This window comes from Lemur catta, chromosome 1 (genome assembly GCF_020740605.2).
Source record: "Lemur catta isolate mLemCat1 chromosome 1, mLemCat1.pri, whole genome shotgun sequence".
In the NCBI taxonomy this organism is placed as follows: Eukaryota; Metazoa; Chordata; class Mammalia; order Primates; family Lemuridae; genus Lemur; species Lemur catta.
The window spans coordinates 240,529,190-240,555,058 of NC_059128.1; the positions used below are offsets into that span (position 1 = coordinate 240,529,190).

Consider the following 25,869-nt stretch of genomic DNA (forward strand, 5'->3'; position numbering starts at 1 on the left):
GCTAACTACATCTGTTATCTAATGTATTCTTAACAATTGTGTAAGGCAGATATTATTCTTCCTATTTTAGAGATGAGATGAATGCTAAGAGGTAGAAATTATGGTAATTAACTTGCCCAAGGATATATAGTTCCTACGTAGTGAAATCAGAATCCAAACCTATGTTTGTCTGACTCCAAAGTCCTTGCTCTTAATTCCCTTTTACCCTTCTGAACTTTAATTTTTCTCATCAGTGAAGTAGGAATTGGACTTTACTATATATTTTATATCATCTAATTCATTAATTAAAATTTTCTACTTATTCTTTAGTTTTTCCCTGTGGCATTTGTTCATGTAGTAATAGAGTATTTTCTCATTGAAAGGTATAACGTGGTAGACATGCTGAGATAGTGTCTTGAATCTTCTGATAGCTTCATTGGTCCTCAAAGAGCTCTGGTGCTTTAGGGATATAGGTTCTGGCACAGCTTGCTGTATAATCTCTTCAAGTGCTTTTTGGTTGAATTTTGAAATTTTTCTCTTTTAGGAAAGACTTTTAACTTTGTTCAACTTAAAAGGTCTCACTTATCTTCTTTTTTTTTTTTTTTGAGACAGAGTCTCACTTTGTTGCCCGGGCTAGAGTGAGTGCCGTGGCATCAGCCTAGCTCACAGCAACCTCAGACTCCTGGGCTTAAGCCATCCTACTGCCTCAGCCTCCCGAGTAGCTGGGACTACAGGCATGAGCCACCATGCCCAGCTAATTTTTTTGTATATATATTTTTAGTTGGCCAGACAATTTCTTTCTATTTTTGGTAGAGACGGGGTCTCACTCTTGCTGAGGCTGGTCTCGAACTCCTGACCTTGAGCGATCCACCCGCCTCGGCCTCCCAGAGCTAGGATTACAGGCGTGAGCCACCGCGCCCGGCACTCACTTATCTTCTTTTCTTCATTTCTCTCTCTCTTTTTTTATTTTTATTTTTTGCTTTTTCTTTCTTTAAAATCTAGCAGCAAAACAAATCATGCAAGAATAGGATGTTCATTTATTTTCAGAGGAAAATTCTACCCTTTAGAAATGTTCCCTTTCCTTGATATTTGTACTGCTATTTCAGTCAAATTATTCTTTTCAACACTTTGATTCCAACTTCCCTATTTTGGAGAGACAGCTTTTTTTTTCCAAGTGACTCAACATTTTCAAACATATTTAAATAATGTTATAGCCAGGTACTTAAATAAAGATACTAAATGTTTATATTGTAATAAAATGAATCGCATAAATTTTTTGATTGACAAAAACAGTTGACATTTCTTTGATGTGTCTCCATATATGCTGCAAATTTTTCTATACTTAAATACTACAGTTTTTGGATTTTTTTTATCATCAACATTTACGAATTCAGTAATGATAGGGGAACATATAAAGAGTATATCATCAATCTTAAAATGAGTTATTAATTTAGTATATCAGATTCACCTCTTAAAAGAAAGATTTTATTTACACTAAAATATTTATTTAGAAAAAATGATTCTAACTTGATTAAAGTCTTTTTTTTTTTTTTTCCCCGAGACAGGGTCTCGCTGTGTTGCCCAGGCTAGAGTGAGTGCCGTGGCATCAGCCTAGCTCACAGCAACCTCAAACTCCTGGGCTTAAGCGATCCTACTGCCTCACCCTCCCCAGTAGCTGGGACTACAGGCATGCGCCACCATGCCCGGCTAATTTTTTCTATATATATTTTTAGCTGTCCAAATCATTTCTTTCTACTTTTAGTAGAGACGGGGTCTCTCTCTTGCTCAGGCTGGTCTCGAACTCCTGACCTCGAGCAATCCACCCGCCTCGGCTTCCCAGAGTGGTAGGATTACAGGTGTGAGCCACTGCGCCCAGCCTGATTAAAGTCTTTTCTGCTAATATTTTTGTATTTTTCCTTTAGTATTGAGAGCTACAGTTGAGTTTCCTTTAGTGATTCATTTTATAGCATAGTGTAAGATCAGGTAAAAGAGATGTTGAAACACCTTACTGGTCCTACTTTGCTCCTTTTTCTACTTCAAATCTAACATTTTTTAAGGAGAGTTCTGTCAGGCATCAAGTATACTAAGCAGATAATACTAAATAGGATCCTTAGGGATTTAAATCATACAAAGAGAAATAAAAATATCTCTGTCCTCCCTTCCTTACAATTAGAGGCACACTAGGTGGCAGACTTCCTTTCCCTTTTTTCTTTGCTTATAAATCCAGGGAGTTGTATTTACTATTAGCCTTTATTTTTAGGTTATACATACAACTTAATAGTTGTAGCACTTTTTTAAAAATGGTGATTATGCTAGAAATGGATATTTTCAAGGGTTTCTTGAAGTATCTATGAAAAAGCTCAGTTATCTGGAATCCTTTGGCAGGTTAAAATTGAGAATACAGTATAATGGAATAAGACAAACAAAAAACCCTGAAAGATAATAGGCCCAGGTTCTTTCACTAGGAGGAGCTACTTATTGGGCAAATCATTTGATTTTCTTTTTTCCTTTTTTTTTTTAGGGACAGGATCTCACTCTGTTGCTTAGGCTGGAGTATAGGGGCTTGATCAATAGCTCACTGCAGCCTCAAACTTTTGGGCTCCAGTGATACTCCTGCCTTAGCCTCCCAAGTAACTAAGACTCTAGGCATGCGCCACCACTCCCGGTTAATTTTTAAATTTTTTTGTAGAGATAGGGTCTCACTATGTTGCCCAGGCTGTCCTCGAACTCCTAGCCTTAAGTGATCCTCTTGCCTCAGCCTCCCAGAGTGCTGGGATTACAGGAGTGAACCGCTGTACCCGGCCCATTTAATTTTTCTGAACTTTGGGTTCTTCATGTTTAAAATAAAGAAGGGACTAATTTACTTTAAAGTTTTCCGAAGGTCTGAAATTTTGTGCTGTCTAGAATATAGTGAAAAAACTATAGTGCCTTTATGTAGTGAAAATAGAATATCTCTAAGTAATACAACAAATGTAACAAAGTATAGTGAATTTCCACCCAACAAAAGTATAGGCATACCTTGGCGATATTGCAGATTTGGTTCCAGGCCACCATGATAAAACAAATATTGCAATGCAATGAGTCACATGAATTTTTTGCTTTCCCAGTGCATATGAAAGTTACGTTTACACTATACCATAGTCTATTAAGTGTATGATAGCATTATTTCTAAAAACCAATGTACATACCTTAATGTAAAATACATTATTATTAATACTAAAAAATGCTAACGATCATCTAAGCCTTCAGTGATTTATAATCTTTTTTGCTGGTGGAGGTTCTTGCTTCCATGTTGATGGCTGCTGACTGATCAGGATCGTGGTTGCTGAAGGTTGAGTTGGCTGTGGCAGTTTCATAAAATAAGACAATGATGTCTGTTGCATCAATTGACTCTTCCTTTCAAGAAAGATTTCTCTGTAGCATGCAATGCTGTTTGATGCATTTTACCCACAATAGAACTTCTTTCACAGTTGGAGTCAGTCCTCTCAAACCCTGCCACTGCCTTTCCAACTAAGTTTATATAATATTCTAAATCCTTTGTTGTCATTTCAAGAATGTTCACAGCATCTTCACCAGGAGTAGATTCCATCTCAAGAAACCAGTTTCTTTACTCATCCATAAGAAGCAATTTCTCCTCTGTTCCAGTTTTATCATAAAATTACAGCAATTCAGTCACATCTTAAGGCTCCATTTCAAATTCTAGTTCTCTTGCTATTTCTACCACATCTACAGTTACTTCTTCCACTGAGGTCTGGAACTCCTCAAAGTCATCCATGAGAGCTGGAATTAACTTCTTCCAAACTCCTGTTAATGTTGATATTTTGACCTCTACCCATGAACCATGAATGTTCTTAATGGCAGCTAGAATGGTGAATCATTTCCAGAAGGTTTTGAATTTACTTTGTCCAGATCAGAGGAATTACTATGGCAGCTATAGCTTTATGAAGTGTACTTCTCAAGTAATGAGACTTGAAAGTTCAAATTATGCTATCCATGAGCTGTAAAATGGGTGTTGTGTTAGCAGGCTTGAAAGCATTAATCTCCCTATACATCCTCATCAGAGATCTTGGGTGATCAGGTGCATATTCAATGTACAGTAATATTTTTAAAGGAGTCTTTTTTTCCTGAGCAGTTGTTCTCAAAGGTAAGCTTAAAAGATTTGTAAGCCAGCCAGGTTTGGTGCTCACACCTGTAATCCTATCACTTTGAGAGGCTAAGGCAGGAGGAGCTTGAGACCAGCCTGAGCAAGACCCCATCTCTATAAAAAAATAGAAAAATTAGCTGGGTGGGTTGGTGGGTGCCTATAGTCCCAGCTACTTAGGAGGTGAGGCAGAGGATTTCTTAAGCCCAGGAGTTTGAGGTTGCAGTGAGCTATGATATACCATGATGCCACTGCACTCTAGCCCAGGCAAGAGAACAAGACACTGTCTCAGAAAAAGAAAAAAAAGAGATTCAATAAACCATGCTGTAAACAGATATGCTGGCACCCAGGCCTTGCTGTTCCATTTATAGGACACAGATGAATTAGATTTATCATAATTCTGAAGGGCCCTAGGATTTTCACATTGGTAATGAGCATTGACTTCAGCTTAAAATCACCAGCTGCATTAGCCCCTAGTAAGAGAATCAGCCTGTCCTTTGAAGCTAGACATTGACTTCTCTCTAGTTATGAAAGTCCTAGATGATATCTTCTTCCAGTAGAAGGCCATTTTGTTTACATTGAAAGTCTGTTGTTTAGTGTAGCTACTACCTTCATCAATTAACTTACCTAGATCTTGTGGGTAACTTGCTGCAGCTTCTGTATCAGCACTTGCTGCTTTACTTGCACTTTTATGTTCCAAAGACGATTTGTTTCCTTAAACCTCATGAACCAAGCTCTCCTAGCTTCTGACTCTTCTTCTGTAGCTTCCTTACCTCTTTTAATCTTCATAGATTTGAAGAGAGTTAAGGCCTTACTCCGGATTAGGCTTTGGCTTAAAGGAATGTTGTGGCTAGTTTAATCTTGTATCCAGACCACTAAAACTTTTTCCATATCAGCAATAAGACTGTTTTGCTTTCTTACCATTCATGTGTTCACTGGAGTGGCACTTTTAATTTCCTTCAAGAACTTTTCCTTTGCATTCACACTTCGGCTAACTTTGGTACAAGAGGCCTAGCTTTGAGCCATCTCAGCTTTTAACTTGCTTTCCTCACTAAGCTTAATCATGCCTTGCTTTTGATTTAAAGTGGGAGATTTGTGACTCTTCCTTTCACTTGAACACTTACAGATCATTGAAGGATTATTAAGTGGTCTAATTTCAATATTGCTGTGTCTTGGGGTAAGGAGGCCCAAGGAGAGGCAGAGAGATGGGGAAATGGTCTATTGGTGGAGTAATCAGAACACAGACAACATTTATCAATTAAGGTCAACATCTTATATGGGCTGAGTTCTTGGTGCCCCAAAACAATTATGATAGTAGCATCCAAGACCACTGATCACAGATCATTATAATAGATGTAATGATAATGGAAATTTTGAAATATTAAGAGAAGTACCAAAATGTGACACAGATACATAAAGTGAACACGTGCTTTTGGAAAAATAGTACTGATAGACTTGCTCGACTTACCGTTGTAAATCATGGAATATCTGTGAAGTGTACAGTAAAGTGAAGTACAGTAGAGTGTGAAGTATGCCTGTACTCAGGCTGTTTCTAAGCATTTGTGTTGTTTCTTTCAAAGTATCAGCAAAGTACTGGTAGTGATATATTGAGAACAGTTAAGGAAGGTCTCTAATAAAGAGGAGTTAGGAAAACTTTAAAAATATAGGAACAAGAACTAAAAACATCGTAGTAATTTGGCTTGGACCAGTCTATTCAGGGCCAAATAGTGCTATTTGGTGTATTATTATAGTGTGGCAAAGTTCATCAGTTGTTCATAATAACAGTTGACTAACAAAGCAAAGGTTACACTATGCTCATCTGTTTAAGAAGACATCAGGCTTATATAGTACATTTGCTATAAACCCTACCAACTTAAAAAGTTTTGGAGCTTTAAAAGTATACTTTAACTTCCTAAACATTTGGTTTATTGAGTCCCTCATACTATTATATATTAGCATATACATTATCACCATATGTATTAGCCTATACATTATCACCCTAGGTGCCATCTGAATGATGTTTTTCTTGTTGGACTTAGCATTTGCCAATTAGAAGTATGTAATTACTTATCAAGGTCCTTTCTGTTGAATGAGAAGAAGAAAGATTTTTTGAATTGCTTTGTAGTAATCTATGTCTTTAATAATTGCTGAAAAAGAAAAGGAAAGCATTTTTTTGAGAAAAATTGGTTAAAATTTCAAGTCCCTTAAAGCAACCATTAGAGCAATTAAAGATATTGTAGTGGCAGGTTAATCTATGCTATAATTTATAAGAAACAAGTACTTCTAGAAACAAAAAGATTGTACTTATCCAAAATTTTGAGTATTTATGGGTTGATTTCTAGGGTGGTATAGTTCTATTAGCTTATTTGTGCTAAGATGACAATGTTTGAAAGTTCAACTTCCTGGAATACATTTTTTTACCGAAAACTTCAGTACAGTACAGTGTTTGTTATTCTGTGTGACAGGATACCCCGAGTTATATTGACGAATGTCCTGGGAACGGAGTTAGGAAGAAAATACATAACGACCCCACCTATAACTGAGGCAAGTTTGAGTGATACAGACAACTTGCAATCAAAGCAACATTCTTCATCATCTGATCGCAGCCTAGAATCTTGTCAAAATCTAAATCCTCACAAGAGCTGTTTTTTATCTGAAAGGTATGTTTAGTGATAACTTTACTCAAAATAAATACTATATTTATTCTCATGAACCCTCCTTTCTTCTTTCCCTGTAGATATGTTATCACTAAATGTGAGGTAAATGGGCTCTGATAGCTGTTTTGACTTTTCTCGCCTGGTGGCTGGAATGGCTATTGGAACCAACAGTCCATGGCTAATAATTGGTTTCAAAAGTACTGGTTACCATTCTTATATTTTGGAAAAATGGATGCAGACACTTAATGAAAATTTAGTTACCTGTTTCAGTATCCCAGTTTATTTGCTTGTTATAATTGAAATCCATTCCCCTGACATCAGTCTATTCCTCTCTCCTTCTCTGTCCTGTTTTTCTATCTGTCTGTCTGTTCATCTATCCAGTCTTATTTACTGTTTTTATATCCAGATTCTAAAACTATACCTGGTACTTTGTGCTCAATAAATATTTGTTGAATGAATAGCTGAATACATTCCTTACAAAAATGATTTGAGATAGCTGAATTACACTAACAAATGTGGCTTACTGTGCCAATAAGAGAAATGCAAATCTGAAGTTGCCTTTGTTTTAAGCTTTAAAAGCATTGTGTGTGGACTGGAAATAAGAAAGAATTTGTGGAAAAAAGCTAAGGAATGATCAATTAGTAAATTTTACTAGATTTTTAAAGTTTCGTTTGCCTTGAACTCTTGAAGCTTTTCTTTTTCTTTTTTGCTTTCAGCATGTAGAATAAAGAGTTTTCATTAAGTGAAAAATTTATCCAATTTTATATGTTTTTTTCCTCCCAAACCATCTAAAGGTAACTTCTGGTTTGTATTTCTATTGTAAACCTAATTGCATTAAGGAGTATTTATAGTTGCCTTTTTAATCTACAACAAATTTCTTCTATTTCTAACCAATTTTATTTTTTTAACTCTATTTTTTATGAACTTGAATTTTTTCATTTTGAAAAATATAATATAGTTTCACTTAGGTTTACTTAGAGAATTATCAGTGACAATTTTAACTTTAGACTTTGTTAGGTCTCTTTTAGTTGTCCAGCCAATTTCTTTCTATTTTTTTTTTTTTTTTTTTTTTTAGCAGAGATGGGGTCTTGCTTTTGCTTAGGCTGGTCTTGAACTCCTGAGCTCAAACGATCCTCCCGCCTTGGCCTCCTAGAGTGGTGGGATTACAGGCGTGAGCCGCTGTGCCCGGCCAGAACCTGTTATATAATTTCCTTCTTTGTCTCTTGTTTCTTTCTTTCTTTCTTTCTTTTTTTTTTTTGAGATGGGGTCTTGCTATGTTGCCCAGACTGGGCACAAACTCCTGGGCTCAAGGGATCCTCCCACCTCAGCCTCTTGAGTAGCTGGGATTACATGTGTACACCACTGCACCTGCCTCTTGTTTCTTTTGATTTTAAAGTCTATTTTGTCTGATTATAATATAGCTATTTCTGCTCTTTTTGGTTATTTGCATGGAATATCTTTTTCTGACCCTTCACTTTTCAACTGTTGTGTCTTTAGACTAAAAGGGAGTTTTTTAATAGACATAATATATAGTTGGATCACATTTAAAAAAGTCCATTCTGCCAATTGTTATCTTTTATTGGAGAGTTTAATCCATTTACATTTAAAGTGGTTATTGACAAGGAGGGACTTCTGTCATTTTGTTATTTTCTATATGCCTTATAGTTTTTTTTGACTCATTTCCTATATTATTATCTTCCTTTGTGCTTAGTTGTGTTTTTGTAGTGAAACGTTTTGATTCCTTCCTCATTTCCTCCTATGTGTATTCATTCTTTAGCTATTTTCATTGTAGTTACCATGGGGATTACATTTAACATGCTAAAGTTATAACACTCTAATTTGAATTTATACCAGTTGAACTTCAATAACATTAAAAAAGCTCTTCTGTACAGCTCTGTCCCCACCCCCTTTCAATTAATGATATCACAAAATTATATCTTTATTCGTTGTGTGTTCAAAAAATAGTCTAATAATTGTTTTTAAAATGCATTAGTCTCTTAAATCATGTGGAAAACAGAAAGTAGAATTATAAACCACAGTTACAATAATACTGTATTTTATAATTCTTCATGTATTTATCTTTATATCATCTTCATTTCTTCATATGGATCTAGTTATTTTCACATTTCATATCATTTCAATCTGAAGGATTCCTTTTAGTATTGCTTGCAGAGTAGAAATGTTATAAGAAAGTCCCTTAGGTTTTTTTTTTTTTGGTCTGGGAATGTCTTAATTTTTGCCATATATAGAATTTCTGGTTGACCATTTTTCCTCTAACACTTTGAATATACCAACATACTGCCTTCTGGCCTTCTTAGTTTGTGATAAGAAATCTGCTTATTATTTTATTGGGGATCTTTTATACATGATGAGTTACTTTTTTCTTGTGCTTTCGAGTCTCTGTCTTTGTCTTCCAACAGTTTAATTATAATGTGTCTTTTTGTGGGGAGTTTATCCTACTTGGACCTTACTGAGTTTCTTGAATGTTTATATTCATGTCTTTCATCAAATTTGGGAAGTTTCCAGCCATTATTTCTTTATATAATCTCTCTTCCCCTTTCTTTCTCCCTTGTCCTTCTGGGACACTTACACTGAGTAAGCTGGTTTGCTTGATTGTGTCTCCCATAGGTCCCATAGACTCTGTTCATGTTTCCTTAATCTTTTTTTTTTTTTCTGTTCCTCAGATATTTCATTTGTCATGTTTCAGATTCATTGATTTATTCTTCTGCCTGCTCAAATATGTTTTTGAATCCTTGTAATGAATTTTTAATAACAACTATTATCCTTTTTCACTCTAGAATTTTATTTTGGTTTGTTTTTATATTCTCTGTCTCTTTACTGACATTTCCATTTTGTTCACACATCATTTTATTGGCTTTGTTCAATTCTTTTGGCTCTTTGAGACTCTTTAAAGCAAGTTGTTTTAAAGTCATTTAGTAATTGTGCCATCAAGTTTTCTCAGGGATCATTTCAGTTTATTTAATTTTTTTTCAATTGAGGCTATCACTTTTCTGTTTTTTTGTATGCCTGTGATTTTTTTGTTGACATTTGAGTCTGTAATATTGTCCTTGAAATCAGATTCTTTTCCTCCCTCAGGGTTTGCTGGATTTTGTTACTTTTTTTCTTTTGTTCTTTTAAAAATTATTGTTATAGGGTTTTTATGCCAGGAATCAGACTGAGGTATAAACTTAAAGGTCTTCTCAGAGTTTTTCTAAGCTTATACATTTTGCTGGGCATGTGTGATAAGTTTCTAAATTCTTCCATATATATGGTTGCATTTTAATGTTCTAATCCTTAAGTGTTTGACTTTCAAAAGTGAAGAAAGGAAAAACTGAAGGGAAAAACTCATTCACTTCCCACACCTGGGGAAGGGCATTAATCTATTCATTTTGGATCTGTCCCTGCCATAGTTTGGATGTTTGTCCCCCAAACCCCACATTGAAATCTGATTCCCAATATTGGAGGTGGGGCCTAATGGGAGGTATCTGGGTCATGGGCAGATCCCTCATGAATGGCTTGTTGACATCCTCATGATAATGAATGAGTTCTTGCTCTATTAGTTCCCCAGAGTGCTGGTTTTTAAAAATAGCTTGGCACTTCCCCTCTCTCTCTTTTACATTCTCTTTTGTCGTATGATCTCTGCACATGACAGTTCTCCTTTACCTTCTGCCATGAGCGTAAGCAGAGTCTAAAGCCCTCACCAGAAGTAGAGGCTGGCACCATGCTTCTTGTACAGCCCACAGAACCATGAGCCAATGATCCTCTTTCTTTATACAACACTAAATGGATTTATACAACACTAAATGGACTGAGACAGCCCCCATAACCCAAACATCTAACAAGACTGACCTTTGCTCCTGTTCCCAGTAAGTTCCTCATTTCCATCTGAGACCTTGTCAGTGTGGCGTTCATCAACATCTTGGTCACAACTACTTAACCAATCTCCAAAAAGCTTCAAACTTTCCCTCATCTTCTTGTCTTCTTCTCATCTCCCCAAACTCTTCCAACTTCTGCTCATTACCTAGTTCCAGAGCCATTTCCACATTTTCAGGTATCTATAGCAACACCTCACTCCTCGGTACCAGTTTTCTGTCTTAGTCCGTTTGTATTGCTATAAAGGAATATGTGAGGCTGAGTAATTTATAAAGAAAAGAGGATCATTTGGCTCATGGTTCTGTAGGCTGTACAAGAAGCATGGTGCCAGCATCTGCTTCTGGTGAGGGCCTCAGCTGCTTCCACTCATGGCAGAAAGCGAAGGGGAACTGGCATGTGCAGAGATCATGTGGCAAAAGAGAACGTAAAAGAAAGAAGAAGGAAGTGCCACGCTATTTTTAATAACCAGCTCTCATGGACACTAATAGAGTGAGATTAATCGCTCCCTCTTAGAGTGGGCATTAATCTGTTCATGAGGGGTCCTCCCCCATGACCCAAATACCTACCATTAGGCCCCACCTCTAACATTGGATATCAAATTTCAATATGAGATTTGGGGCAAACTTCCAAACTATAGCACATGGTAATTCTATTTTAAATTTTTTGATGAATTTCTATACTTTTTACATAGCAGCGGCACCATTTTGCATTCCTACCAACAGTGTACAAGAGTTCCGATTTCTCTACATCTTTGACAACACTTGCTGTCTTTTTCTAAAAAAATAATAACCATTCTAAAAGCTGTAAGGTGACGTCTCATTGTGGTTTTGATTTGCATTTCCCTGATGATTAGTACCACTGAGCAACTTTAAATACACCTCTTGGCCATTTGTATGTCTTCTTTGGAGAAATCTTTATTTATTAATACATTTTAGCCGATTTTAAAAGTCAGGATATTTGATTTTTTGCTCTTGAGTTTTTCCTTATATATTTTGGAAATTAACTTTTTATTTGATACATGGTTTGCACACATTTTATTCCATTCTATATGTTGCCTTTTCACTCTCTTGATTGTTGTCAATTTCTGTGCAGAAGCTTTTTTAGATTGATGTAGTTATTGTTTATTTTTGTTTTTGTTGCCTGTGCTTTTGGTGTCATATGCAAGTAATCATTGCCAAGTCCAGTGTCATGAAGATTCAGATCTTATGTTTAAGTCTTTAATCCATTTTGAGATGATTTTTATGTAAAAGATGGGTTCAAATTCATTCTTTTACATACAGAATTTGAATTTTCCCAGCACCAGTTGTTTAGGAGATTATCTACTCCATTGTGCTTTTTGGCACCCTTGTTGAAGATGAATTGACTGTATATTTGTAAGTTTATTTAACTCTGTATGCCTGTGCCATACTGTTTTCATTATTATAGCTTTATAATCTATTTTGTAATCAGGGAGTATGATGCCTCCAGCTTTGTTCTTTTTCAATATTGTTTTGGCTATTTGGGATCCCTTGAAATTCCACGTGAATTTTAGGATGGATTTTTAAATTTATGTGAAAAGTGTTATTGAGATTTTGATAGGGATTTCATTGAATCTGTAGATCACTTTGAGTAGCATTGCTATTTAATAATATCTTCTACTTCATGAACATGGATCTCTTTCCATTTGTTTGTGTGTTCTTTAATTTCTTTCATTAGCATTTTGTAGTTTTCAGTGTATTAGTCTTTTACTTGCTTAGATTTAGTCCTAAATATTATATTCTTTTTGATGTTAGAGTAAATAGTGTTATTTTTTTAATTCCATTTTCAGATAGTTTGTTGTTAGTGTATAGAAACACAGCTATTTTTGCATGTTGATTTTATATCCTACCAGGTTACTGAATTTGTTTATTCTAACAATTTTTTTGTGGAGTCAATAGGGTTTTCTACATGTAAGATCATGTCATCTACAAACAGATAATTTTACTTCTTCCTTTCTGATTTGGATGCCTTTTATTTCTTTTCTGCCTAATTGTTCTAGCTAGGATTTCTAATACTATATTGAATAGAAGTGGCAAGTGTTGAGTATTGTTACATTGGTTCAGATGTTAGAGGAAAAGCTTTCAGTTTTTCACCTTTGAGTATGATGTTAGTTGTCTTTTTGTCATATATGGCTTTAGAAGTTTTTTTTTTTTTTTTTGAGACATAGTTTCACTCTGTTGCCTGGGCTAGAGTGCTGTGGCATCAGCCTAGCTCACAGCAACCTCAAACTCCTGGGCTCAAGCAATCCTCCTGCCTCAGCCTCCCGAGTAGCTGGGCCTACGGGCATGTGCCACCATGCCCGGCTAATTTTTTCTGTATATTTTTAGTTATCCAGTTAATTTCTTTCTATTTTTAGTAGAGAAGGGGTCTCGCACTTGCTCAGGCTGGTCTCGAACTCCTGACCTCGAGTGATCCTCCTGCCTCGGCCTCCCAGAGTGCTAAGATTACAGGCATGAGCCACCACATGCGGCCAATTTAGAAGTTTTTAATTTTAATGAAGTATAGCTTATTAATTGTTTCTTTCATGATCATGCTTTTATTGTTGTATCTGTAATGTCATTTCCATACCCAAGGGGATCTAGGTTTTCTTCCATGTTATCTTCTAGGAGTTTTAAGTTTTGTGTTTTACATTTAGATCTGTGGTCCATTTTCGTCATTTTTTGTGAAGATGATAGGGTCTGTGTCTAGGTTGATTTTTTTTTTTTTTTTTTTTTTAAGCTTGTATATGTCCAGTTGTTTGCACCATTTTTTGAAGAGGCTGTCTTTGCTCCACTGTTTTGCCATTACTCCTTTGTCAAAGATCAATTGACTGTATTTATGTGGATCTATTTCTGGGCTCTTTGTTCTGTTCCATTGTTATATTTGTGTGTACTTTGCTACTACCACACTTTTGATTACTGTAGTTTTGTATTAAGTCTTGAAGTTAGCTTCTGTCAGTCCTCCAGTTTTGTTCTTTTCCTCAATATTGTATTGGCTCTTCTGGATCTTTTACCTCTCCATATAAACCTTAGAATTAGTTTGTCAGTTTCCCAGAATAACTTGGGATTTTGAGAGGGGTTGATTTGAATCTATAAAGTTTGGGAGAACTAACATCTTTACAATCTTGTTTTTTTTGTTTGTTTGTTTTTTGTTTTTGGAGACAAGGTCTTGGAAGATGCTGAAAGTTTTTTATCTTGAATAGGTGTTGGATTTTTTTCAAATTCTTTTTTCTGCATCTATGGATATGATCATGTGATTTTTCTTCATTAGCTTTGATGTGATAAATTCCATTAATTGATTTCCAGATGTTGAACCAGCCTTGCATATCTGGGATCAATCTTACTTGGTTGTGCTGTATGATCCTTTTTATACCTTGCTGGATTCCTAGAGCTCATATTTTGCTGAGTATTTTTGCATCTATGCTCATGAAAGGTATTGGTCTATAATTTTCTTAGCTTGGAATATCTTTGTTTTTGGTGTTAGGGCAATGCTAACTTCATAGGATGAATTAGGAAGTATTCCCTCTGCTGCTATCTTTTTGAAGAGATAGTGAAGAATTGGTGTCATTTCATCAGAAATGTGTGGTAGCATTCACCAGTGAACCCATCTGAGCCTCATGTTATTTGTTTTGTAAGTTTATTAATCACTGATTTATTTTTTATTAGATATAGGTCTATTTAGATTGTCTATTTCTTCTTGTGTCAAGTTTGGCTGATAGTGTGTTTATTTTTTATTTTTTTGGAATTGGTACATTTCATCTAGGCTATCAAATTTGTGGGCATAAAGTTATTCATACTATTCCTTTGTTATTCTTTTATTCTTTTGTTGTGTATGGTATCTATAGTGATGCCCCCTCTTTCATTTGTGAAATTAGTAATTTGTATCCTTTCTTTTTATTTCTTAGTTAGCCTATTGATTTTATCGATCTATTAAAAAGGGCAGCTTTTGGTTTTGTTGATTTTATTAGTTTCCTGTTTTTAACTTCTTTGATTTCTGCTTTAATTTTTATTATTTCTTTTTGTCTCCTTAATCTGGAATTGATTTTCTCTTCTTTTTCTGGTTTCCTATGATGGAAGCTTAGATTACTCATTTTAGAGCTTTCTTCTTTTCTAATATAGGTATTTACAGTTTAATAAGAAAAATTAAAGTTTTTATTTTACCTTCATTGATTCCTCCTCTGATGCTCTTTCTTTCTTTACGTGGATCTGAGTTTCTCACCTATATCCTTTGCCATCTTTCTGAAGCACTTCTAACTTTTCTTGCAAGGCTGGTTGGCAACAGATTTCTGCACTTTTTGGTCTGTCTGTGGATGCCTTTATTTCTACTTCACTTTTGAAGGATATTTTCAGAGGAAGCAGAGTTTTAGGCTGATAGGTGTATTTTTTTTCTCTGAACACTCGAAAGATTTCACTCCACACTATTCTTGCTTCTGAGGAAAAGTCGCGATGTCATTCTTATCTGTAGTTGAGGATTTTTATCCCTCTGGCTTTTATGAAGATTTAAAAAAAAATCTTTGATTTTTTGCAGTTTAGTATGATATGCCAGGGTGTTGTTTTTGGGGCATTTTATCCTGCTTGGTGTTCTTTGAACTTCCTGGTCTGTTGTTTAGAGCCTGACATTAATTTGGGGAAATTCTCAGGCATTATTACTTCACATATTTCTTAGGTTTCTTTCTTTCTTTCTTCTCCCCATAGTACAACTATACCTTTTGTAGTTTTCCCAAAGTTCTTCAATATTATGTTTTTTTCTAGGCTTTTTTTCTTTTTCACTTGCCTGTTTTGGAAATTTCTGTTAGTATATACTCAGATTCAAAGATTCTTTCCTTTCCCATGTCCAGTCTACTAGTGCAGCAGTCTCCACCTTTTTTGTCACCAGGGACCAGTTTCATGGAAGGGCTGGGGGAGGAGGCAGAGCTCAGGTGGTGATGCAAGTGATGGGGAAGGGAGTGGTTGTAAATACAGATGAAACTTTTAGTGAGCCCATCAAAGGCGTTGTTCATTTCTGTTACAGTGTTTTGATCTCTAATATTTCTTTTTGATTATGTTCACTGGTTCTGTTACTCTCCCTCCTTGGAGTTATCCATTATCCAAATAGATTTGAATCTTTCCAGTCTAAGTTTTTATATTTTATTTCTTATGTATGCACTTATATGTTATAGTATGTTTTGTATTTATAAATTTTATTACTAGTGACAAAACTGGTTTGTTTTCCACTCAACCTTCTATTTTAAGTATTATCCAGTACCTTAGGTTTTTAACTTATTTTCTCTGTAGGTAGAATTTGTTACCACACTTCATACTTTATTTTGTACTTACCTTTAATATATGAACCATGCTTGAAATGTACTAAAAATTAGCTTTGGCTTATGATTGTCTGATTACACATAGGTTGGATTATCATGGTACTTGTGTCGTTGGAGTTTTACTTTTTAAACCTATTTGACTTATTTAATATTTGTATAGTATTACTCTTTTGCTCATTTTGCATTTGCACAGTCCTGCAATGTGGATATCCTGGTTTTTTTTACCCCCAGAGACACACGGGGAATTTTAAGGTAGAATGGGGAGGAGAAGTTATTTCTCAAATCTGAGTTCAGAATTTTTGAAATTTTTTTCACTACTCACATCATAGAGTCTGCCATATGGGAATGTTTTTGTAACCTATTGGATTTTTATTCTGAGTATAATACAATTCTATTTTGCAGGGGTTTACGACCAAGTAAGAAAGTAGATAACAATTCTGCAAAGCAGTCTTCACGTGCTAAAGAAAAGCGAAGAGATAATGATGGCATTTCTGTTTTAATATCTGATACTCAGCCTAAAGGTTTGTGAACCTTAGAAAACTGTTGGAATTTGAAGTTTTGCTTATTACACTTATAATCATTTTTATGTTATAAATAAATAACTTTATTTCATCTTATTTTGAAAAGAAGTAAAGGGAGATTAATTTGCAAGATGAAGAAAATTGCTAAACCTACTATTTATGTGCTGTAGTACATATTTCTTGATTAGTTTACTAATCCTAAATGTTAAGTTTGCTAATCCCCAAAGTTAAATGTTCTTTTTATTTTTAGTTTTTTGTGGGGGCTGGGACATATAGCTATTAAGTTACAATGTTTAGCTATTTCTAAGTGTTATTTCCATGGATATTGATACTACTGCTAACTGGGTTTTTATTATTAGCTTCCCAATGCCTTTCCTCCTACCATGAAATACATTCTCTGTTCATTAGAATTTTTCTCAACTCTAGCAGGAGGCCAAAACAAGCCACTATTAGCAAATTTGAAGGTAAATACATACGAGATTTCTGAAAATGTTTTGTAGGCCTCCTTGCCTATAGGGTTAATGATTTTGAGTTTTGTCCTTTTTGTCTCTCTTTCATGATTTAAAAATATTGTACCAAAACTTGTAGAAAAATTACCACATTATTCATTTATGAAACTAACATCTTCAGGGGTCTCAAGGATTATAGATACCTTCAAACAAGTTTAGGTATTTTATTTTCTGAATGATTTTGTAGGTTATTCACAAGAAAAAAAGTTCTTTAATGACCCTATACAGAAATTCATTGCACTTTATTTGGAACACAGCTATTTAAATATTCTTTTAGTAGCCTTTTTCATAGAAAAGAAGTTGCTAAATGGAAACTAGAGTAATAACTTTTATATGTGTAAGAAACCAGCTGAAACTCATATGAGGGCAGTCTTTGGGAACTGTGACTTTTCTTTTTTTCTTAAATGAATTGTACTTTTCCCTGAAATAATTACAGTTGGTTCTCTGTATCCATGGGTCCCATATTTGTAGATTCAAGCAACCACTGATGAAAAATATTTGGGGAAAAAAAAAATATAACAATAAAAAACATTCCAGTATAACAACTATTTACATAGCATTTACATTGTGTTAGGTATTATAAATAATCTAGAAATGATATGAGATATATGGGAGAATGTACATAGTTATATGCAAATACTACACCATTAAGGGACTTGAGGATCTGTGGATTCCCTTGCAGATACTGAGGGATGACTGTATGTTTAATTACCAGATAAAATTGTAAGTATTTGTACAAGTGGGCTCAGTTCAGATACTATTAAAACAATCGTTATGGGGGGAGGGGATGGAGGTATAACTACATGGTGAGTGCCAGGCGCACTGTCTGGGGAATGGACACGCTTGAAGCTCTGACTCAGGGGGATGGGCGGGACATGGGCAATATATATAACCTGAACTTTTGTACCCCCATAATAAGCTGAAATAAAAAAAAAAAGAAAAAAAAAAACAATCGTTAGACTCACATTCCACTGCTTTCCTGGGAAGAGTAGGAATATTTGAATAAAAAGCTGTCTGATTTGTGCCCATGAGTACTACCTCAATATTACAGTGGAATTTTAGATGTGCATCAGGGAAGATTTCATAATAAAAGAAACACTTTATATTTCAGTATCCCTGAAGGTACTACTGATAAGTACAGTGTTTTCAAGAAAATTAGCTATTGAACCTTTATTGAAAATCACAATGTTTGTTCTATTATGAATAGTTGTATCTAATACCAGTTGTTTAATGTAAACCCATAAATTAATGGAAATAATGAATTAAATACTAGGCGTACCATTCTTTTTGTAGTATATTAAGTGTGTCTTGTGGAATTTGATTTTACCAAAATAATATGTTAGAAATATTTAATATTCTTTTGTTTACAGGATGTTTTCACCTCTTTAATTTTATGTAGTAGTAATATTTGCAGGTTAAGTTGTATATATTATGTAGGTAGAATCCTATTTTTACAATGTCTAGCTCTTTATAATAAAGTTATTCCTGTTTCCCACGAGATTAGCTTGACTGATAGGCAAATGATAAATTGTTTAAAGGAAAACTGTGTCATTGAGTTTTTCTCAAGCCCCTTTCTGTTCACTTTCATCATTTTATTGTAGTATTTCTGTCTAGAAATTATAATTTGATGCATTATTTATGTTTAGAAATTGTATTTGACTACTTTACAGTTTATAGTATTGCAAATAAAATTTAATGGGCTTTTCTAAATCTTGTATTGATGATTTTGAGGGAGTTTTATTTTCCTGAGGGAGTGAGGATAGTGTTTTCTTTGGAAATTGAAAGACAATTGACAGTCTTGGAGTTTTTGCCTTTAATCTTGTCCCAGTGCCTTCCTTTTAAGCAACAGCAAAGACAAATTATCATGAATGTTAGTTATTAGGAGTCGTTGAAGCTAGAGTTATGAGCAAGAATAGTTTGAAGAGAAAGTATGTGGTGTTGAAGAACTTTCATTCAATGGAGAGGTCAGGGCAATCAGTTTTAGATTAATTATAAGTTGTGAATTAAAGGAAATTGCTTTGTGACTTGCTGTGTATAAATTTTGAGTTGGTACTTGTATGATATAGATTCAGAAAGCAAAATGATTGAGGATAACTTTCAGTTATTTAGGTAGAACCTTTTGGAAGGTATTTTTGTACAGTACATTTATTTGATAACTGAAATACTGAGCATTTTTAGTAATAATTGGCATGGGTTTCAAAATGATGCCTTGAGGATATGTGTTTTGATTCCTTTTTAGAGTGTAGCAATGAACATTCTACTCATTATATAGTCCCTTTCCATTTAAAAAATATATTTATGTAACTTACATTTTAAAAAGGCTAGTTTATGAAATCACATAAATTAGAAAAACTGTTTTTAAGACATGAATTTTACAAATTTTATTAAGACCTTTTTTTGGTGTTACAGCCCCATGCATTTATGGCAAATGGAAAAACATGGTTTGGTTGCTTTGCTGTGGTTACTCTCAAAAAGGATAATCCTTCTTTGTGTGTTGCTCTTACCTCACATCTATTGTATGATGAACATTTACTTTGTATATACAGATTAAAATAGGGTATGCCTTTACATTTATCCAGTGTCGCTGTGAGAATTTAACAGTAGACTTCTATTTTATGAGCTTTGGAAGTAGTATAGCAAGTTTGATGATGTTTCTTCAAGTTCCTCTTGAAGAGGTTCCTTCTATACTTTTTGGCCATATTTATACCTCTTTTGTTTTTTCAGACCTTAACAATGGAAGTAGAGGTTGTGATCATCTTGAACAGGGTAGTAGAAACAAGGATGTTGCGTGTCCTGACTCAAAAATGGAACCTACTCAAATTTCCAGGAAGACAAAGAAAAAGCTTAGAAGTAATTTACCTGATTCTTGTAATTCTACTTCTTTGGATATGTCGACAGAACAGATAGTAAGTAGAAATATTTAGATGTCATAGAAAATAATTTTGTGCTGTGATAAAAATGAGTTGACTGTGGCCAAATAATGTTTCCCTAGCTTTCTGCTTTTGTGATCAGATTTCTCTCTTTATTTCTTGGTTTTCTGTTAGCTTGATTGATTGATTGATTGATTGATTCAGGGTCTCACTCTGTAGCCCAGGCTAAAGTGCCATGGCGTCAAGCCTAGCTCACAGTGACCTCAAACTCCTGGGCTCAAGCAATCCTCCTGCCTCAGCTTCCTGAGTAGCTGGGACTACAGGCAAGTGCCATGATGCCTGGTTAATTTTTCTATTTTTAGTAGAGATATGGTCTTGCTCTTGCTCATGCAGGTTTCGAACTCCTGAGTTTAAGCAATCCACCTGCCTTAGCCTCCCAGAGTGCTAGGATTACAGGTGTGAGCCACCGTGACTGGCCTGTTAGTTTTATTTTTAAAAAATGTTTTAAGTGTAGCTTAGTAATACAATTATTGGAACAAATTTCAAATGTTAAATGTGAGTAAAAAGTTAAAATTGCTTGTTCTCTGATACCATTGTTTCCTTAGTAGTTTGGTGTATATCCTTCAGACTGGTTTTCTTTTCTTTTTTCTTATTTTATCTAAATACTATTTATACTGTCCAGTCACTTGTTTTTTTCACTTACTCTGTAAAATTATCGTCAGATTTATTTTTTCAACACTAAATTACTGTTGAAAAGAATTACCGTTGAAAAGAATTACTGTTTCAAAAGTAATTCTTTACACTTCTACTTGTCTAGAGTTTAGGCAGTTTATTGTAAGTGAAGAGTTACCATACTTAATATATACATTAGCTATTTTTCAAAGATTTAACATATAGTTAGCAATCAAACAATAAAACTATAAGATAGCTTTTCGATTCTTATAATTCGCAAGCTGTTTCAGGACCTTTTAGTGCCTTCGGGTTATAATTATAAACATGATTTAGTTATACAGTAATGGAGATGCTGAAGGTAATAGTTGATTTTCATAATTTTTAATGTTATCCTGTTAAGTTTTCAGTTTTTTGCTTTTGTTACTAAAGCAGTTGTTCACATGGCCTTATTACTTTTGCAAAATGAAAATGTTAGAAAAATATTTCTCATTCTGAAGTTGACGTAGATTGTGGGAGACCATCTCAACCACTTGTAAAGATGGGACTCTCACCCTTTAAAAATTATTTAGGCATCGGATTAGACAGACCAATTCCTACATCTTTATATTTGGGAGACACTGGCAAGCATAATATAGTATAATTGTGTAGTTTTCTATCCATGTAGTTATAGAAATGATATATTTTTACTTTTAGTTTTTTAGTTTAAATCTCAAAAATATGGTATAAGTAAGCCAAATTTTAAAAAATGCTTTTTTCTATGTGCTTTTGTTCAGAAAGGACAAGAAAATGACTCAACAGTATCCACTGAGTTTGAAAAGTCAAGTGAAAACTATCATCAGGACCCAAAACTGCTTGAAGAAATTACACCTAAACGTATAGAAAGTGATGTTACTGAACTACCCCCACTTAATAGTCAGGAGTTGGCTTTGAGTGCTCCCCTCATAAGTACCTCTGTCTGTTCAACCACTGAAACTCTTGAGAGCTCTGTTTTCAGGGATACTGTAGGGATTTCTTCTCCGGTTGAGAAGGATGAGAATGAGTTGAACACAATAGAAAAACCTGTTCTAGGTGGACACAGTGAAGGGAACCAATCATTGATCTCTGCTGAACCAAGTAAGTAACAGGAGGATTATAAAGGCACTTAATTTTCTCTGCTTTACTTAGTTGTTTTTTTCCTCCTGTTGAACAAATTTTTCTCCTGTTGAGGAAATATGCTATGTATGACATCACTGCGGAAGGCATTAACTGTAGGAAAAAGACTTGGGGTTTTGGGATTTCCTTCATGAATCTTATAATATTTATTTAGGTAAACTAATGGAATACTTGGAAGAAGAAATTAATTTTTTCTTTGATTAGTACACTGATAATCCAACTCAGTAATTTTAAAATAACTTCTCTAAGGTCCATTATTATTGTCAATTGGTTGATGAAGCTGAAGTATGGAGAATTTGAGTGCCATTTAACTGTTATTCATTTTGATTTAATGACTTCCTGAATAGTTGATATAGTCACATGTACAAAAAGTTCAAAAGGTTTGAAAGGATGTATATATATATATATGGAATAGTTTCCCACATCTTCTCCTAGCTATCCATTTTCCCCTCCAGAAGCAACTAATGTAACAGGATTTAAAGTACAATTTAGAGTGCTGGCACAATCCATTGTTAGAACTAGAACTTGTACCTAAGGCCTCCTCATGGCTTTGTCCATTGTTAAAGTCCTTAATTCTCCAGAAAGTAAGGTTGCAGGTAAATGTTGAATAATAACACTGATATGAGAACACTGTATATAACTAGTATAAATTAGATAATGAATGCTAGATAAGTTAGATGATTAAACTTAATGGGATTATTAAAGATATATTGCATTAATTAGAAAGTCCTTTTTGATATGTGATTATTGTAACATGTTTAAAATATATTTTTCCCTTTTAGTTGTTGTTTCCAGTGATGAAGAAGGACCTACTGAACATAAAAATTCAGAAATTCTTAAATTACAGCCTAAGCAAGATCATGAAATCACTAATGAAAATGAGAGTACTTCTGAATCAGCATTGTCAGAACTACCACTGGTTACATGTGAATCTGTGCAGGTAATTTATTTCTGCCTTCTCACAGATTAACAGTGAAATATATACTATTGGCTAATGACTGTTACTTGTTTTATCAAGAGGAATATTGTAATAAAGATTACAAATTTTCTTAGTTTGAATTTTGAGACAACTTTTATGCTATTTATTTTATGCTAACTATTTTTATTTTGAAATGAAAGGATTATACCATTTTTTTCTGGTCACTTACATTTTTTAGTCTATTCTATGACTAGAATAATTTTCTTTTTTTTTTTTTTAAATGATTCTCATTGGACATTTAACTATTTTATCAAACATTTTCTAGAATTAAACAGTTTTCAATATTTGTCTGGTCTTCGAGTACTACGGCTACTTGGAATTATTCCTTTTCCTCATGTATCAGAAGTCAGTATGAGATAGGGGAAGGAACATGGCTTCTGAAGATATATAGACATGTGTTCAAATCCTGGCTCTGCCATTTAGGCAAAGCACTTAAATTCCTTAAGCCTGGATTTCCCCATATGTTAAATGAGTATTATAGCACCTACCTCACAAGATTATTTTGAGTATTAAATGAAATAACATATGAAAGCATTTATAACAGTGTCAGAAACCTATCAAGTTTGGTAAGTCCTTTGTCTCTTCCTTCTTATAGAAAATAATAAATGGAAGTGTCAGTGTCAGCCAGTTAATTCAGTCCTTTGAACAGTGTAGGTCCAAAATAACATTCAAATCATTTATTGTCTGTACTCTTTCTTGTTATTAGCCTCTGATTATCCTATTTGTAAGAAATGTTTATCAGTGACCATCAGTGCAGAATTATGGTAAAATTCTATTGATTTGTTTTTGAATAATGTCAGAAGCTGTTATTTTGCAGAATATGATGAATAGTTTAGTCAGATCTATGCAGAAAGTTTGGTCTGATTATTACTTCATGAATATTTCTTTTGCATTTAGCACTCAACACAGAAATCACCTCAGCAAATTCGTTTTGAATTTCTGCTAAAGTGAAACCATTCTTGCCAGATTCAGTCAACTCACTTAGTTGTATTTATAATTAAAGGTATCATTGTTGATGATGAATTTAAACTTGTAGAAGAATTATGGTTGCCTTCGCAGCACATAAACTGACAACACAGTATGAAATGATCATATGATAAGAAAATAACACCTCTTGTGGAACTTACAGAATTCATGATCACAACCAAGCAGCAAATACTGTGGAGATCTTCCAAGACATATGAGGCAGAATGCCACATCTCCATGCCCTCCCTTGTTTCCTGTTTTAAATGAGTTATGAGAAACATGGATCGGTCATTTTTAGGAGGCAGTTAGTCTTTATAAAATGTGAGGCCCAGTAAGAAATTATTTCTAAACCAAACTCTCCTTTTATCATTAAAAAATATCACAGTTATTTGTCTGATTGATTGGAGCCACTTGTAGTTGATTTGATTCCCTTTTTTACTTAGGGGATAAGAAGATAGTATACTAAACAATAAAAGATGAGAATGACAAGGAAATTCAATTAAGCAGGTAAATGGCATTGTGAGCTGGGTTAAAAATGAGTATGATGTATGTTTTAGATGAGGAGTAATCACATTTGCTAGAGGTAGGAGGGGAGTGAGTTCACATGCATAATAATTGCTGTAGTGATAATTTAGTTATTATGATATTAAGGTTAAAGAATGATAAGGTGCAGCGTTTCTAGGCAAATGTGGAGTTGAAAAAGTCACCTGAAAACAGTGTAAAATTCAGAAGAGATGGTGGGAAACAGTTGCTGCCAATTTTGCCTGGTTGTTTATCATAATTTAAATGCAAAGTTATGTAGTTGTTTGAGTGGAAGGGGGATGATTTTTGAGGTTCTAGGCACGTATAAACCATTTCTGTTTGGCTATCTTCAAACAGAGAGTATAGTAAAGCATATAGATTTGATATAATAGATGGTTCTTAGGCGCTTAGATCTCTTCATTGCTCATTAAAAGTGCAATAGCAAGAACATTATCTTGGTCAATGGAAGCACTCCCATAAGATTGAAATAACACTTGACCTGGAGACAGAAACCTGGGTTTGAATCTTGGTTTTGCATCTTACAAATTGCATGACCTTGGGCAAATCACTTAACCAATCCAAACGTCTGTTAACTTTATTTATGAAATATGGGGGGGAAAAGCCTACCCATAGAGTGGTTGTGGAGATTAAAAGAGATAATATATTTCAAAACTCATTTTAAACTAAAGCATTATGTAAATCTAAATATATTTCTGTCGAATTAAAAATATGAATAAAACCTATTAGAGAATATTTAATGCAAAACCATGTTGGATTAATTTTGGATTCAAAATTAATGATGTAGCATAATTTTCTCAAGGGAAATCATGTATCTCTTCAGGAAAAAATCTGGATAGTTATTTCTTTGCAATAAGAACAGTATAAAATCCTTCAAAAATTAATTAATGTAATTTAATGAATTTGTGAAAAATCATTTTCAGCATTTATATAAGACTTTGGGTTATATGCATTTTATAATTTATTCCTTGTTAGGCATCATCTGAATCATGTCCAGATAATCCTGTCATGGAAAACATTTCCTGTATTATGCCTAGTAATGAGATGGATCTCCAACTGGATTTTATATTTACTTCTGTCTATATTGGTAAAATAAAAGGAGCTTCTAAAGGTTGTGTTACAGTAAGTATATTTAAAAAATTTTTTTTGTTTTAGTTTTGTATCTTGGACAAGGCATTTTCAGATTTTTTTTCCTGTTTTTTGTAGTGTAAATGAAAATATAATTGAGAATAATTTTATATGGGACACTTTGGATATTTTTAAAGTTATTATACCTACTTTGAAACTTGTCTTTAATTCCCCACTCCCAAAATCCTACTTGATCTGACTACTCTGATGAAAATTATGGATGAAAAAAATCACATGTGGTACTGATATACTTTGGGCTCTAAAAGTTAATTGATAGTAAATTTTTTTCAGTTTGTAGTTTGGAGCACAAAGAAGAAATCTCATTTTGTGGTTTAAATTGTTGTAAACTAACTTCTCCAAATTCCAAAATTTGTCATTTGAGGATGTCCAGGAACTGATCCTAATCTATTTTTTACTTTTCTTAGTATTCCTCCTCATATACTATATATGAAAGTCAGACTGTATCAGTTCTCTATATTTTCTCACCATTTCTGCCTCTTAAAATCATCTTTTAAGGTTTATCTGAAATGCTGCTTTTTCTAGGAAACCTTCCCTAATCCCTTCTTTTTAGACAGAATTAACT

At 34.1% G+C, this 25,869-nt stretch overlaps 1 protein-coding gene across 4 annotated transcripts in view; it reads left to right on the forward strand.

The window, feature by feature from the left end:
* Nucleotides 1–25,869, forward strand: part of SENP7 (SUMO specific peptidase 7) — a 130,748-nt gene that overhangs the window by 65,081 nt on the left and 39,798 nt on the right. For 3 of the 4 annotated variants that reach the window (XM_045540385.1, XM_045540387.1, XM_045540386.1), the window contains 6 exons: nt 6,586–6,780; nt 16,352–16,470; nt 19,704–19,885; nt 21,295–21,634; nt 22,456–22,613; nt 25,134–25,280. In XM_045540385.1, coding sequence (XP_045396341.1) covers nt 6,586–6,780; nt 16,352–16,470; nt 19,704–19,885; nt 21,295–21,634; nt 22,456–22,613; nt 25,134–25,280 — 1,141 coding nt within the window. The remainder of the gene's footprint in view (nt 1–6,585; nt 6,781–16,351; nt 16,471–19,703; nt 19,886–21,294; nt 21,635–22,455; nt 22,614–25,133; nt 25,281–25,869) is intronic. The other variant, XM_045540388.1, reaches the window with a different exon arrangement.